This window comes from Simochromis diagramma, unplaced genomic scaffold (genome assembly GCF_900408965.1).
Source record: "Simochromis diagramma unplaced genomic scaffold, fSimDia1.1 OVJJ01000131.1, whole genome shotgun sequence".
NCBI lineage: Eukaryota > Metazoa > Chordata > Actinopteri > Cichliformes > Cichlidae > Simochromis > Simochromis diagramma.
The window spans coordinates 3,743,195-3,760,689 of NW_024387200.1; the positions used below are offsets into that span (position 1 = coordinate 3,743,195).

Here is a 17,495-nt window from a genome sequence, read left to right on the forward strand (position 1 = left end):
CGGCAGAATCTGCTGCCTTAAAGTGAAGCCTGTAAAGCATGCTGGTATTTTGTCACCTTGATGAGAAACTAGTGAACTCCAGACATAGACCTTTAAGCGTTTAATAACTTTTAGTTCATCCAATCAGGATACACAGAAGAATTACAGGGTCACAGAAGAGACAACACAAAGATAAAACTGTCAACACCCATTTTTTCTAATGAGGGGAAAGATAATAGAGAGGATGGAAACACCTCGCTGTTTGTTTCACTTTCTTTTCTTCTCTTTCTTTTCTTTTCTGTAAGATTGAAAATCATCACATGTTTGGAAACTGAAAACCGGAGGGCCCATATCTTGTAGGCATATAGAAGAATTGGATTGGTAATTGTACTTCCTTGAATGATGTTGCTGTTGAAGAGCGCCCTCCTGTGGTGAAAAGTAGAGTGTACATGCAATTGAAAAGCAGAAAACACAGTTCATTATTACACTATAACTATTATTGTGTCGATTTGTATGGGAAATTGCAACCCAGTTTTTCCATATTTAATATAGAAACAATTTGCATTGTGCCACAATATGGCACATTAACACAAATACTGTGTCGGGAAAATAATGAATAAATAGCTAAGAAATATGTATTACAGTGAGCTTTATTTATGGTTATCTGTGATTTAAGTGATTAAAATCAGTCCATAGTCAACATCTTAGTTGGTGTTATCCGTGGTGGACTGGCTTTATACAGGAATAAATAATGTATGACTTTTAAATTTACCTTTTATTTTGTTCAGTCTATTGGGGAATTTAAAGGGGCGTTTTGACACATAAATGTGTGTTTCTGGCATAATGAGACCTGTAGGCACTGACCCAAACTGAAATCTGGTGACATCCTGACATAGAAATGCTTCGTCACCAAGAAGAAAGGAAGGACTCGTGGACCATTGTACTGCAGAAACGAGTTCCTTACCAGACCAAAAACATTTATTCTAGCGCCTCTGATCTGATGGCCTATGTTAGGTATTAACATTGCCATCCACACAACCACAAAAAAAACGTTGGCCAGCGTCCATTAAATATTTGTGTCCATGGGTCTATAACTTCAGTGGAGGCCTTTCCAGGATTTACAAAGAGCTTGTTGGGGTCCCAGAAATATTTTAGGTTTTCTAATTTTTTTAGGAAAATACTATCCAGATTTTTTTTTTTCAAAGGCTGATCCTAGCTTTACTGGTCATATGCCTCAGAGCGCATGCGTGACGGTTTCACCTTTTGGTGACCTGTTAATGCATCCTGAATAAACAATCTTGGACACTACAGCCGCGCAACACTAAAACTTAATTACATCATGTAAGTTTGCTGTTACTGAAACAAACAGTGCTCTTATTTACATTTTTTTTGTCAGCTTTCCATATTTAAAGCTTTAAATTTAGAGTAAAAATGTGTAAAAAAAAAAAAAGTTACCTAGCTATAGTACGACACTTGCTAGCTAAGCAAGCTAATAAACTTGAAAGATTTCCACGTGAAAGTTATTTTTATCCGTTTACATAAATATATTTGTTTATAGCGCGAGACATTAAGTTAGTTGGTGTGATGTAAGATACCGAGGTACAGACATGTTACCTGTAACTCCGCTTCTTTGTGTGCACAGGCCAGAAAAGGACAACTCTCCCCAGACTGAAGTCTTCCCTGCTATCAGATTTAAAGCTCTTGACTATGTTTTTGAGGTGAGCTTGTTCATTTTACCCGGAGTATTTCTCTAAAAGCTTGTTGTTCTGATTCTTTGTGTGTGTATTTCAGGCCAGCACCAGTCTGAAAGTCATGATGAACCTGCTGGCTCTGCCAACACCTTACCTGACAGGTGCCAGTGACCTGTATCCACATAGCGGAAAGCTGCTTGAAGACACCTACAGGAAACCGTGGGTCAGAGGTATTAAAAAAACAACAACAACAACTTAAGTTTGTAGAGCGGGGATGTAAGTGGACCAGACTAGTGAAAATCTCATTTCTGTTAGTGCAAAGAAGTTTGACTGCATATTTAATCCTAATATAAGAAAAAGATGTGCAACTTCAATAGTACATTTCAGTTTTTATATATGATAAAGAAATGCTGCCATAGTTAATGAAAGAAATCTGTCAGCATGACTCTTTGGGCTTTGTAATAAATCAAACTGTAAAATTACTAAAGTAATTTTGAAAGTACTTAAGCAATCATAAAAAAACAGTAATAGTGTGTTGATGATACAGGTAATCTTCACATGCCTGCCATATGAGTTAATTTGCTTATATATTTATTCCCTTGACAGGACAGGTGATCTCCACTTGCAGACTTAATGTCGGTGGCTCTGTCCTTGATAATCTGAGAGAAAAAAATCCACCAGTAAATTCAACAGAAAGGTTCTCCCGTTTAAAAACACAATCCATTCACTGAATTTTATATTTGTGGAGAGATATCATAAATACTTGTTACTTTTCAGATTTGATGTGAAAGATGAGGTGGAGGTGATACCCAGCTCTAATCCTGACTCACTTCAGGATTTAGATGAAGATTTGTATGGTTCCCTTTTAAAAGACTCACAGACTGACGGTCCATGTCAGGAATCGTTTTTTAAACAGACACCTGACGAGATCACGGATAAGAGTGAAGGTGAACCATTTCTGTATACTACAATAAAGTTGTAATTCTAATCTTCTTAAGGAAATCAGTTGTGCTTAGTAAAACATGTTTGTGTTCTGTGAAAGACCTCTTCTTGCCAGAAGAGCTCATTCCAGTCGATCACCTGGCAGAGTTTAAGAGACATTTGCCTACACTGAGAGTCAAGTTGTCCAGATTGAGGATGCTTCCTGTAGCTGACCCGCTGCTGAGCTCATCAGGAAATCCCATCTCAGAAGACAACATGTTCAGGTGCATTTTAAAACCTGCAAATGAACAACCTTTGTGTGTTTATGGCCCCACTAACCATCATGTTAAACCTGTTGGATTGTAGCTGTTTCAAGCACTGTGCATCTTATGAAAAACCGGCAGATGTGGACACCACTAATGTTCAGACATGCGTAGACATTCAAGAGGAGTTTGTTAAACAGCCACTCACAAACGGAGAGGTAACTAATCCTTATAAACATGAGACTATTTGCTCAGTTTATTGTTAATAGTTTTTTCTCTGTAGTTGCTGCTGTTGCCTGCTGTAGTGGAGACTCTTCAGCTGAGCACAGAAAAGTTCACAAGGTTTTCAAACATCTACAGTCATGTGAATGTTTCCACTGAGCTGATGGACGAGGAGATTCCAGTCCTAGATGTGCTTCAAAAAGGTGACAAAGACCAAAATCCTTTAAGATGAAATAAAAAATATTTTTTTTAAACACTATTAAAAGATAAACTGATATATTTGACTTTTCTTCAGCTTCCCTTTCAAATCCTTCAGTGGATATTTCCAAGTTTGATGTACCAGATGAAGCCAGTGAAGAAACCAAGATGAATGGAGGCCTGATTGAGTCAGATTTTGCAGGTACAGAGAGCTTAGATAAAAACTGTAACTTGTTGGTTATACTTTTCATCCAGTAATAGAGAAATATACAGAGGCTACATCAGGCACACCATGTCTCTTCGATTGTTTGAGGTGTCTAATTCTCTTTCAATGTAAGTTTTAGTTTACTGTGTCTTTAAGGATGTGCAGTGCTTCCCACTGAAATGGAGCTGGAGTTGACTCTCAACCCGACTCCCCTGAAAAGTCAAACTGACATCTGTCTGTCCACCTCTGAGCTCAAGAAGGAAGAGATGTCTCCTTGTTGCAGAATGTGAGTAATGTCAGGTTGAGCTGCTAACTAAACAGTTCTGATAGGTTTTTTTTGTTTGTTTGTTTACTTTCACTGATTTCACATTAACTGAACAAGCATGATGCACACATAGAGATGTCATCTGTAAGTCATCTGGATTAACATTTATATTAAGATATAAATTCTTATAAACTGCTACAGCATGATGAGAAAATATGAGTGATTCCCATTTTATGGTAATTGGAGAAGCTTTTGAAACAATAATGATTTTCATCTAGATCTTTGGTGTCGCCGAGAGCTCAGAAAGAGATGAAGGCGGTACTTTGGAAGGCAGAGAAGCACCTGAACTTTGTGGTGGGCTTTCTGTTGTCAGGTAATTTTGTAATTAAAGGAAGACTCCACAAATTTTCCACATTAAATACTCAACACTGATTAACAGTGGGAAAATGCCAAAGCCTCCACTGGCTCTTTAGAAACCGCTTTGTTCACTGTGACAGTTTTGCTAAAGTGACTTTGGGGGAATCAGCAGGGGGAACAAAAGCCATTAAGTTTAAATCATATGAGTACACATTTTGTTTTTATTATGCAAAATTTGGGGTGAATCTGCTGCAGCACTTCTGACTAAGAGGACTTTAAAACTCACTGAGGTGCTGCAGTGCTTTGGCATCAATAGTTAAAAGGCTGATGTTTTTGGAGACCACCAGATGTCACTGTGGCCCCAAAACATCTTGGTCTTCAACCACCCATCTACTTAAACATTTCTGATGGGTTTGCAGCTCTAAATGGAGTCTCAAATTGGATGTAGAGACTTAAAACTTAATGTATCACAATCTAGGGACAGGGGTTGACAAAATGTGACTGTTTACCATGCAGAGAAAGTCAATTCAAATGAATGTTGCTATCATGGAAACTCTGGGGTGCATGTTTTTGTGTCATGATTGGACTTAAAGTGAGATTTTTTGTTTTGTTTTGTTTTTTTGTTTCTAATCTATCACATTTACAGACGTACTGAACACAGAAATCTCTGAACTGTGTCACTAAATTGCTGTATTTCCTACAGAGCCTCAAATGTATGAACCAGCTGTTGACTTCCAGCCTCTGTGGGAAGCCTTAAAAGTTATCAAACTAGAGAAAGAAAGTTTCATAAGCGCTGCTGACAAACTGCAGTCCGAGATGGAGACGGAAGTCCCGCAGTTATCTTTGTGCTGCTGCTGCGACTTCACAGAGAGTATGAAGTCTGATCTTCCCTCCATCAGAGAGGAAACTGGAGAAGACTTAAGTAAACTGCCACCTGAACATGTGGAGGGTGAGTGTTTTTGGTTTTTAGATGTGCATGAGTCCATGTGTACCTGTATTAAACATATGTAGATAATTAATTACTAAGCTATCGGTTTACTGACACTTTTCCGCATCCATTTCTTGGAAGCAGCAGTCTGAGTAGAGATACCCAGACTTCACTCTCCCCAGCCACCTCCTCCATCTCTTTCAAGGACACACCAAAATGTTCCCATCTAGCTGAGAGACATAATGTCTCCACATGTACTGGGTCTGCTTGGGCGTTTGCTGGCTAAACATGCCCGAAATATCTCATCTAGGTGGTATCCTGAAAGGATTCTATGCCAGAACCTCCTCTGCTTGCTCCTTTTGATGCAGAGCAGTAATCAGTCTCAGGTGGGGCTCAGACCCCTTTAGGAATTATCCACTCTGTGGTGGTTGGTGGTTTCCATGATAGTTTTTGTCCATCACTGTTTTTTGGCAGCTCACCTGCAGCTGGTTTAAATGCAGAAATGCCAGTCAAAACCAGGTTAAATTGTTTCAGGTGTTTTGGGGTTTTTTTTAGTTGAAGTGCAAAAATTATTTATATTAAGTAGCATCAGATCTCATCTATTTTCCTTCTATTCTGGTTTCAGTCGACTCCTTTCTATTGAGCACCACAGCTGAAACTCTTCTCCAAAAGAAACCCACTGTTGATTCATCTCCGAATGCCTCCCAGATGCCTGCGTTCAACACAGTGAATAAAGATGTAAAACCAGCTCCTGTCACCACCAAATATGATATTGGTGGCAAGAAGTTTTCAGAAGTTGCAAGCTGGTCTTCAGCTCATGAAAAAGGCATCAGCAGACAAGGACATGACTGTCAGATGGAGCTGAGTGCAAACATTTCTGAGGAGGCTGTCGCCTCCACACTGAATACTAGAGATGATGACAGAGGTTTGCTGTTGGCAAGAAATCCACCAGAGCTGGACCTTGACCCCCTGGCCACCTTCATGATGCTTAGGTCTCAGCAGATCGCTCCTGTTTCTGCATCACCTCAGAGCTCAGGCAGCACTGCAGGTACACTATGCTTACTATCTGTTCTTGCATAGTCTGAAGGTGATTTATGCTTTTGCGGCTTTATTTTCAAACATTGTTTTCTGAACTTAAGACCAGAATGTTTGTATCTATTATGTGAAAAATGTAAATGAAGTATTATAACCAAAGTCTCCACAGGAAAACTGTGTGTAGCCACAGATCCCTACACTTCCCACAAAAGAAAACAAAACGCATGAATGCGCTGTAAAGCTCTTAGATTCTTCATGTTAGATTCCTCAGTATAATTTCTTCAGATAATCTTTTAATCCCGATAAGTTTATAAACTTCTGCTCATCCAACTCACATAAAGAGGGCATTGTTTCTAAGAAGGCTCTAAAGCTCTCAGGTAAGCTGATTATTTTTTTAATAGTTAAAAACCTTAACAGATCCAATAAATTTACTCTTGACCTGAACTTTCTTGCTATGACTCCAGATGTGCGCCTGTAAAAACTAATGTAGCCTAATGAAAACATGTTTTACCTAAGCTCATCCTTTTTTTTTTTTTTTATCAGCACATGAGGTGAACCACCAAGCACTATTATCAGAGCTGCAGCCTTCTCCAGTGCAGAGTCAAACACTGGACGTGAGGCCAGGAAATTCAAACAGAGAGGAAGAACATGCTAATCAGTGGATGGGTCAACTCAGTGGAAAATCACAGCAAAGACAGGACAGCCAAGTAGTTAAGATCAAACCTACAGGTGCGTCACAAGTTATCAGAGTGAAGTAAAGTAACAAATATCCACACCTTACTTTCACATTTGAGTTTCAGTCAAGTAATTCCACACTTTTACAAATGTATCATTAGCAGCAATTATATGGAGACCTGAAAGCCAGGCACCTCCATAATATTTTCATAGGGGTGGCCCTATTGGGGCTACTAAAAATATTGGGGTCACAGACCAAAAACAGAATTTCCAATACAGGTTACTTGAAAAATATGACAAAAAGAGACAGGTCTTGACAGGAGGGACCACATGGGGGGCCAGCAAAGTTTGGGAGTCAGGCTGCTTGACTGCATTTCTCATTGACCAGACTGTAGTAGGGTCTGTTTGGAAAGCATGGTGGTTCAGATGGTGTTTTAAATTAGTGTTTTAAACCCTGTGCAGACAGCCAGCAGCGAGCCTACTGTGAGCTGCTGGCCTTCGCTCAGCCTTGTCTGAGCTCTGCCAGACAGCTGGGGCTCAACTTCCCAGGGTGTGGAGACTTCAGCAGCCTGGCACCAGACCAAACTCACTTCCTTCTCAAACAACAGGAGAGAGCACTCTGCAGGGCCCCTGCACAGACTGCAGAACTGATCAAAGGTAGGAAATGCCATGTTAATGTTTTAATTTGCATGTTGTTGTATTAATGTATTAAACCTAGATTTGACAGAAGTAAATTATCTACTCCCTCTCCCACTGTGTTGCAGATCAGGAAGCGCTTTTCAACCTTGCAGCTCTGATTCATGTGCTGGTGACATTTAAGGAGCTGCTGCTGAAGTGCGACCTCAGTACGGGTTTGGGTGAGATGAACTACTGTCACACAAGCAGCCAACCTTTAAAGTTTATTAAGTTAGTTCAAAATGCTGCAGTTGTAAAGGTGGGAAAAATCAAATTGTAATAAATTAAAAGTTCAAACAGTTAACTGAAAGTAAATTTCATAATTGTGCTATTTTTATTATAACGTAGTATGATATTGTTTTTACTTTCATATAAGTAATGACTTTGTCGAGCCAGTAGGAGAGAACCTGGGCAAGATACAGAAATATCCCCTGTAAATATTCTAAAACAGTACGATAGAAATTATGCAATCATGTGGGATCCCATCACTCAAAACTGGAAGCTGGAATTTCCAAAATCTTAACTTTAGTTTCAGTGTCTACACTGAGGTTTTAACCAAACAGATGCCATATTGTGAGATTTTTAACCTGGTGTTCTTGGACAACAGAGTACCTGACAAAGGCAGCTAAGGGATGTGCAGAGCAGAGTCTGCAGCAGCTGCTGAAGAGGCTGCACATCATCCTCTACCTCAGTCAGAAAAACCAGGAGTCCAGCCTCAAACTGCAGGAGCTCCAGCACCTGGTGGCTGAGTGGCTGACAAGCAGTAAAGGACAGAACAGCACAGATAAAGTCAGTATTGTGTAATCAATCATATACTTCTATAAGCTAAATATGATATTAGTTAAAGTCATAAATCCTTATGTGAAAAACACTTGATAAGAGTTGCTTATTTACCTTTGTGCAGATTCTTGTTATCGTATCAGTTCACTGTGATAGCAGCAGATCAACAATAATCAACAGCTTGAACCAGGTGACAGGTAAGCAGCTCACTGATCCTTTCAGTCATTTCAGTCAAAGGTTATTAAACTAAAAAATATTCAAAGAAAAATTAAATGCTGCAAAACATGCAGAAATAAGACAAACAGGTGACTGTCATTGTGTCATAGAGTTAATTATATTTGTGTTTTTTTGTTGTTGTTTGAGGCGCAACTGCAGTTTGTCCAGAGCAGGACAAGATAAAGCTCAATGGTGCAAGTGTAGTCAGCAGGTAAAAGTGTATCATAGTTCATTCATCTAGGCCTGTGTGATACATTGGTATATAGAGATATGAAGTCATATATAATTACATGATATTGTAGAGACACAATAAAGCTGTGCTTGAGGTCCCATCCCCTGCTTTCCAAGTTATTTTTTTTAAATTAACATACATTCTTTATGTTATTTTATTGTTTCTGAAAGATTTGAAAAGCGTATTTTCAGTTTCAAATGGTAAATAATATCTATTTTATTATTTTATATTTTGGCAATAGCTAAATGTATACATCTCATAGCTATATTTTCAGATTAGGAGCCATTCATCACACTGTCTTGAGTATAAGTAAACACGTTGTTGTCACACCTCTATCCTTTTTACAGCATGCATGATAGTGTGTGCGTGGTGGTGTATGAACAGGATATTGGCCCCGACTTCCCCTGGACCTGTTTCTCTCTAGTCGTGGAGTACGACCATCCGGGCCAGTCTCCATGGTCTGCAATCTGTAGGGAGAGGAGCATCAGCCACCTAACGTTCAACACCACCGTCTCTGATGCAGGTCAGCTGCCACCAAATTCCACGTATTCATATTATTGTTGATATGTTCGCTTAAATGCTTTTAAATGTGCTTGTTTCCCTAAAGAGAATATCTTGTGGTGTTTGGAGGACAACGTGCCATATGTGTTGTTTGTGACGGAGGGACTTATTAACTATCCGCTGCTACTGCAAATGCTCGAGTCAGAGTGAGTTTTCCTCCTCATCCAGACAAGTAAAAACAACTGTGTTCAAGTATCGAGTATTATGACCAGCCTTTACATCAGAATAATTTTTAAATGTTTTACATCTGAGTAGCTGAGATGAAAAAATAGTAAAAATAACTAACATCAGGTTACATATCACATAATCTAATATAAGAAGTTTTAATTTAAAGTTAAACAGAAAACTACAGCCAGATTTTAATAACAGTTAATGCAGAGTAGTATGTAAGCGCATGAATGAAAAAGGAACAGTGCATCATGGCAAAGCCCCATCAGCCTAAATCCATAGCAGGGTAATTAACCCTTTAAGACCTACCATAGAACCAAGTCCGCCAGAGCTTATCTTTATATTTTTACATGCAGTAGTGCCATTTTTGAGAGCATTTCAAGTTGCTATACATCAATACAACCGTTATAGCCCAAATTTTAATAATATGTATGCATTAAGTCCATAGTAACTACATAAATTGCAAAAAAATGCAATAAACTACAAAAAATTGAAAATTGTTTTTGGTTTTTTACATATATTTCTAGTTAAAGAAATTTAAGAGGTTTATCCCTCACAACTGTAAATACAAAAAAGTTGCACAAAATAGTTTCCAACAACAGGAAATTAAATTCATAGTCATAGTCAGTTTTTATATACTGCAGGAAAAATGAAAATAAATATTATAATCCAAATTTTCAAAAAAAACAGCATGTGCATCAAAATAAACTATTTCCAGCAGTGCAATTTGAGTTCTAAGAAACTATTCAGAAAAGTATAAAGTCAAACATGACTTTTAAAAACACCAGCATAGGCTTATAAGGCCCTGAAGGTAAAAAACTACATTTTCCGCAAAAATGACGTCACTTCCGGTTTCGGGCAGGTAATGGCGGACATGCGATAGTTCACGCTGACGTCTATTCCAACATAGGAAGTGTTATGAACAGCTGATCGGATTGGCAAAGCGTGTTTCTGGAATATTATGTTTTTGTTGCTACAAGTGCTTTTTATGCAATTTTTGCAAAGCTATATGTGGAAGGAAACCATGACCCAGGGCAAGCTGATGGCATAAGATGTAAGTACAACTCCTCCGGTTTCATATGCAAAAAAAATTATTGCGGTAGCTTACGTGGTTCCGGTTCTACAGGGATTTAAAAATAGTTAAGCAAAACGGAGCGTGCCTGCTCCAACCGGTTTTAAAGGGTTAAAGGAGGACTCAGAGTCACCTGATCAAGCCTATAACTATATGCTTTAAGCCTAATCTTGAAAGTAGGAGCTGGCCCCACAGAAAAATGAAGACTCTGCCTCCAATTGTACTTTTAAATATCCTTGTAAGCCTTGTAAGTAAGCCTGCAGTCTGAGTGCTGTTGTAGTCATCACAGAGTTTACTCATATCATGGATGGAGGAAACTTATTTTCTAGTTCTGCTGTATCACTTTTGACATTTTAACAGATAATTATAACTCTGACAGCTAAAAATCAATCAATCAATATGCTGCCTCTGCCTTGGACTTTCCTGACCTTCAGACAGCAAAGGCTTTTTTTTTTTTTTTTTTTAGCATTTTTACCTGACCTCCCAGTCCTGACGAGCACTGTTTGATCATTTGGTGAAACATGTCTGTCACAGGTTTAATGTGATGGTGCTGGAGAGGAGCCACTGTCCCTCCCTGAAGAGGCTCGGAGGGATCCACAATTACACTCTCATCACAGTGGATGAAAGCACCGCCATCGTCATTCAGGTATCAGGAAACACATAAACACTTCATCTTTGTGAGGAAACTTCACGTAATACGGTGGTAGCTGTAAATTTTAAAGCACATCTAATAACAGTAGACTCCACAAATGTGGGAAAGGAAAAATTTTTCTTTACACATCTCAGGCTCTTCATGGTTTGTAAATGTCTGTGATAAAATAAAAATCCGATGTCTGACAGTGTTTTTAAGGGAACTGGTAACATGTGTTTCACTTAGGTATGGAAGCTTTTTTCTAATGCTGAAAAAAAATGTACATGGAATTTAAACTGGTAAGTTATTGTGATGAAATTTTTGAGATACTTAACTCAAAATTTTGAGTTTTTAAGTTGAAATTTCAACATGCATAACTCAAATTTTTGACTTGCAGACAAAATCAGTGATAAAAGTGTGCTTCCATACTTAGTTTTATGGTTTCAGCTTTTTAAACATCTTGGTTTTAGCCAATTTGTTTTAGATCCCACTCTCACCACTTGACGACCATCTTGATACACTTCTGGGCAGTTATTTTGAAGCATTATGTAACTTTCATTTCAGTCCAATCAGTCCTCATAAAGACAATATACACAATTAGACTTGTTATGGGGGCGGATTTCCTCTGCGTTTAGTCCCAATGCTCTAATGAGTCTCTTAAGTGGAAATGCTGACCAATAAACTCTGCAACTACTTAAAGAAAAACACACATACTTTTGCTGACTGTGTGTGTGTGTGTGTGTGTGTGTGTGTAGGAGCAGGATGAACTATGTCAAGAGCGAGCCAGTGAGGGAGTGGTGATGAGGCTGACTGCTCTCTCTCTTCAGTACAGCTGCTGCTGGCTCATCCTTCATTGTCCAGAAGGTCAGGGAGAAAGGTGGGTGTCCACATATACTTAACCCTACACCCTCACTTGGAGAGTGTATTTAACTTTGAACCAAGTATTGACCCTAAAACCTGATGATTTTGTCTTCCAAAAGGGTCCTTATTTATCTCCCCTAAACAGTAGTAGTATATGAGAAGGCTTGATTTTGTGTGTGTGCAGATTTTCCAGTGAGGCCTTCAGCAACTTGGTGCTAGTCTATTCATCTCTGGTGCTATTGAGAATGAAGTCTGAGGATTTGGATGTGAAGGTAGAACATAAGTGGTGCCCCTCTCTGTAACAGATCATTATTATCATTATCATCTTCATTCAAGTCAAATTAATATCCTTTCAGGATATTGAAGACATTTCACCAATATTTTAAACAAAAAGACCAAAAGTAATAAAAAAGAATAAACAACAGTAGGATACAGGCATTTCTGTACATCGTCTTGCAGGTGCTGTTAGTGTCAGATGTATTGGAAATGGCAAAGTCCATCAGTCAGATCTGCTTCCACAGCCTGATGTCCAGTGACAGAGACCCTGTCAGCTTCTTGAACAGAGACTGGCTGACTGTGATGCCCTCACAGGTGAAACTCATATCCCCAAATCAAAGCTATTCATACAGAAAGGTCTAGAATAAATTGCACTGTTTTCTGTGATGAATTAAAGCAGTGTTTTGACTTTATTCTTAAGAGCATGTGGATACATTTTTTTCTATGGTTAATTATAAGCTGGTCCAGTTGTAATCAAGAGGGATAACTGGACAGCATACAGTTAGAAAATACAGGTTCTGTGTAGATTTGTTTTTGTATTTCTGTAGTCACATTGCAGAAAACAGTGGTTGGAGACCAAGATATTTTATTATTAACTGTGATAATTAATACTGATAAATCAGGGGGAAATGTCATCTACATAGACAGAAATTCACAGTAAACAGAATGTTTTTTCATTAACTACTTATACTGAGAGACCAGTCAGGACCTCATAGGTTTGAAACAGAAATTATTCCATAAATGGTTGTGAAGTTTCAAAGAGACAAAAACTAAATGCACCTTTTACAACTGTCTTATGTCTGCTGTGTGATTTTATTTATTTATTTATTTTATGAATCAAAATCTATTACATGTTTTGTCATTGATTGCATTTCTTTTTTTTCCCATTTGCTTCCTCCAGGAAGAAGAATGTTTGTCACAGTTCCCTTGCATTAACCCCCTGGTTGGACAGCTGATGCTGAGCAGAGTGCCATCCTTTGAGTGGCTCCTGGGGGCCTCATTGTGTCAGCTGAAGGAGCTGCTTCCTGAGGTGCCACATAAAGTGCTAAAGGTGATCATGTGCTGTAAATATGTTTGTATTTGGAACACTTGTTTTACAAAAGCTTATTACTTTACACAGAAGTACAAATTACAAATAAAAATAAACAGAGTTCCGGGCGCCGGTTTAGCTCAATGCGTTGAGCAGGTGACCATATGCCATACGGCTAAGAGCAGCCGGCCCGGGTTTGAGTCCGACCCGCGGCCCTTTGCCGCATGTCTTCCCCTCTCTCTGCCCCCGCTTTCCTGTCCTTTCTTCACTGTGTCTATCAAATAAAGCTGAAAAAGTCCCCAAAATATTTAGAAAATAAATACATAAAAAAACCGAGTTGTTAAGAAATTAAATTTGATTTTTTTCCCTCCTTCTCTTCCGAGTTTAGCTCTTCAGTGACACGACCTCCCTGTATCCACTGGCAGCAGATCCAAAAGACCGTCAAACTTGGACCACTGAGACAAACCAACAAAGCAGCCCACAGACTCACACTGGGGATTATGAATGCATGAAGTCCCCCCATCCAGACCTTCTCTGTAGCAACCAGAACACCAGCTTCCTGTTCGAGACTCCACAGGAGAGCTTCTACCCAATATTCGAGGATGGCAACTCAGATTTTAAACTTGACCTGAGTGATACTTTTGGCAGTTCAGATGTTTGTTTCCAGGGAAGCTGGAACATCAATGATCCATGGAGAGAGGATGGGAAGATCTCTGGCTGGAGGAGCATAGCTGGAGCAGTGGGGAGGGTTGTTGAAAGATCAGTCAATGAGTGGACACGCAAGACTCCGCTAAACGATTACACCACTTCTTCACACCCTGCTGACAGCCCACTCAAACTGGACTCTACCTTCAGTTACAGTACCAACCTGCAGCAGCCAGCCAGCCCCCAAACGTCCACATACCCTACACTCTACAAGGACTTTAATCCTCCCAGTCAGCACATCACCTACAGTCTTAGCACACCTACAGGTATCCTGTGGGGTCATGATCACGTTGGTGGAGGGATGACATCACTTTCAGCCAACTACGGCTCCAGATGCTGGGCAGGACAGGAGAGGAAGAGGAACAGAGAGGCTGCAGGCTTGATTGGATCAGGTGAAAAATAGAAATAGAAGCTGTTCAGGTCTCTAGCACAATACTAGCTGTTGACACAACCTTTGATTCTATACTTACGTTGCCATGGTTCCCTGTAGTTTTTGTGGAAGATGTCTATGTCTGTAAATACTCATCAAAATCTCTCTGAGCAGCAGTAAAACTGAAAAGTGCAACACAAGCCGCAAATGGAGACCATTTGCCTTCAGAGTAAAAGTTGTTTCAAAAAGGTGGAGCTTTTACTTTGAAAGTGAATGTAGTTTGTATAGTTGACCATTCACAAGTTTACAATGGCAGGAAAATGCAACAAAGTATAAAGTACATTGTGCATTCTACACCATGGTCCTCAAACTTGCACAGAGAACAAACATTTTTTATTGTCTGGCATACTAACCTGAATTTTATGCTGGTGATGTGAGCTGAGTCACTTTTACTTCAAGAGTCAATAGTTTCCAAGCCTGAAGACAGCACATCAGGTGAGGAGCAAGACGAGGAGCATGCTCAGAATCTTTTTTTTTTTAACCTTTTTTTGTTGTTGTTGCTTTACAACTAAAGCAACAACAAAAAAAAGTCCACTATATACAGAAAAACAAGACCCCTCTAAATCATGACGAACTATGGCAACGTTCATAATGCCGTGCTACTCCCGGTGAGACTGTCAGCGTGGAGTTCTGCTGTGACATCCCCAAGTCTCTGAGAAAAAACATTCAGCAATTTTAACTCTCTCGATTTTCCTCCCAGGTCCTTTATCTACATCTTATAATTAAAAATTTAGTTGACTAGTCACACGAGAACCAGCAAACAAGTATAAGTGCGCATAACAGGAGTTGTGTTGGGTGATCTAATTTATAGATCCCATGTTCAGAGCTGCACGAGAAAATGATCCTGAACAGAGTTTGTGGTTGGAAATGCACATTATAGTCTCCTTTTTCTTATTTTGCAGGTAAACGTTTAGGTGCTAACATAGCCCATTTGTTCTTACTTTATTTTTTGGTTGTTGTTTTTTTTACATTTGCAGTGTTGTCACCATCGAAGAAGGGAAGGCTGAGCTATGAGAGGGTGCCCGGCAGAGGTGATGGACAGACGAGGCTTAAATTGTTTTAGAAAAGAATGGGAGAAGGAATAAAAAATATTAAAATGCATTAAAACATTAAAAGTTCAGTCATGGCATAGTTTGCGGTGGGGGTTTTTTTTTCTTCTCAGATTACATTTTTAGTTTTTCACCTAAAAGTCTACATTTTAAATGTTTATAAGCAATTGTGATTTTCTGAATTCCTTTTTTGTCACCAAAAATACTGTTAATGTTTAAAAAAGGAGGAACAGTTAATTTTATTAAAGTTCAAAGCAATATCATATGATTTTTGTATTATTTCAATCTAAAATATTGTTTATTGTATAAATTTGTTTTGCACTTTTTCATGTTATAGTATTAGCTATTTTAAGCTGTTTTACAGGGCACGCTGCTCCTTTTCTATTTATAATTTAATTTTAATTATCTATTTGTAATTTATCAAAATTCAAAATTTGTTTGATGATTTTTTTGTAAGTGTCCCTGAAGTTTCCCAGGCTGGTATAGAAACAGACAATGATTAGTACTAATAACATGGTAGCATTTTAAATTGATTAACGCCTTAAATCTGCTTACAACTACATTATAATGTGTTATAAATGATTATATGTTTAAATACTGCTAAGTAACAAGGAGAAGGTGTTGGCAGGTTCTTCTTACAAAACAAGATTAAGCATAATTATAATTATCTGCACATGTTTGCTGTGCCCCCTCCCCATACTGAGCATGCTCAATTGAGGAAAAACAAATTGTGATTTATGGCTGGAGGAATGGGATGGAGGGTGTTTCCCAGTTAACCTGATAAAGTCTCTTTTTAGCAGCTCCAATGGCAGGGCTTCTTTTTTTATATATATAATTTAGTGAAGCAATCCCCTTATCGTGCTCTCTCAGCATGTGGAGAGAGTGCTTATCTTCACGAGCCAGCAGAGTGAAGCCAGCTCCCTCAGGAATGATCCCCAGACAAAGACGACCCCAGGGACATCGACTCCAAGCCTCCCTGCCTCTGGACAGCCATATCAAGCACTGACTACCACCATCAATAACCCACCACTTTCTTTTTTTTTTAAATGTATCCCTCTCTCTACGTGTCCGTCTCCCTGGCTGCTGCCTGCTTAGAAGCAGTGGACAAACAAAGAGAGAAATGGTTTGTTTTTTTAATGGCACAGGAACAAAAGCAGTCAGCAGGGTGGTCAAAGGAGTCCCCCTATGAAGGCGAGGCAAACAGTAGCCTAATGGTGCAGTAATGGTCCCTGACTACACTGGAGCCCTGCACTGAATGGGACAGGAGATATATTGTGGGAAGGAGCAGGCTGTTTAAACCAAAGCATCCTTTAGTCTGGCTCCTATTTTGGCTTCAGCTGTAAAGGTCACACTGTTATCTTTAATCACAGCCTGCAATTAAGAGTCACCTGTGAGTTTTCTGTTTTAAAGAAGAGATGAAGCCCCAGCAGAAGCACCTTTATAGTTGGATAGTGATTACAGATACGGTGGGGGGGCTTTTGGGCACAAAAAGCAGCACCTCAAAAGGCTGAGTAAAAGGAAAATGACACAAGCGCCATGAAACAAATCAACAAATAATGATTCGCATGGTAAGAATAAAATTTTCTGAAGTATAAGTAATGTGTTGGTATTTGATAATCCAAATGTAGATTTATCTTGTAGTTTATCACCTGGTTCTAGTTTTAATATATAAGGTTTATTACCATTTTCATTATATTCTGGGATTCCTGTTCTTAAAAAAAAAAAAAACGATCTAAAAAGCTGGTGCTGAGTTTTGCACAGGGTTCTTATAACATTATTTTTTAAGGCAAATACATTTGAAAATAAAGTGAATTTAAGATTAGGATTTTTTTTTTTTATTTTTTTTTTTTTTAAAAACTGCCTCCGGGAAACAGTTCATGTAATAATAACTGGTCAGTCAGTGATCATCAAGATAACAATTTAGTCATGTGTCAGTTCAAGTCAAGTCACACTTTGACAAACCTTGAATCATTGACTTAGCAATCCACTGCACACATGGTGTCACAGTTGTGCTAAAATTATAATTGTATAAGATAACATTGTATGAATGTTAGCTTATACTGAACGATC

At 38.8% G+C, this 17,495-nt stretch overlaps 1 protein-coding gene across 1 annotated transcript; it reads left to right on the forward strand.

Moving 5' to 3' along the window:
- The first annotated feature begins 1,080 nt into the window (after positions 1 to 1,080).
- Positions 1,081 to 15,695, forward strand: LOC120745786 (protein shortage in chiasmata 1 ortholog). Its single transcript, XM_040050936.1, has 28 exons — positions 1,081 to 1,320; positions 1,622 to 1,697; positions 1,771 to 1,900; positions 2,277 to 2,367; positions 2,448 to 2,617; positions 2,713 to 2,875; positions 2,958 to 3,072; positions 3,138 to 3,279; positions 3,372 to 3,476; positions 3,636 to 3,765; positions 4,023 to 4,117; positions 4,805 to 5,050; positions 5,655 to 6,077; positions 6,608 to 6,793; positions 7,202 to 7,396; positions 7,504 to 7,596; positions 8,022 to 8,203; positions 8,319 to 8,391; positions 8,558 to 8,621; positions 8,990 to 9,165; positions 9,250 to 9,349; positions 10,978 to 11,089; positions 11,830 to 11,951; positions 12,120 to 12,207; positions 12,395 to 12,526; positions 13,113 to 13,262; positions 13,630 to 14,338; positions 15,354 to 15,695. Coding segments are annotated over exons 1-28 (4,356 nt in total). The 5' UTR covers positions 1,081 to 1,318; the 3' UTR covers positions 15,440 to 15,695.
- The last annotated feature ends 1,800 nt before the right edge of the window (positions 15,696 to 17,495 follow it).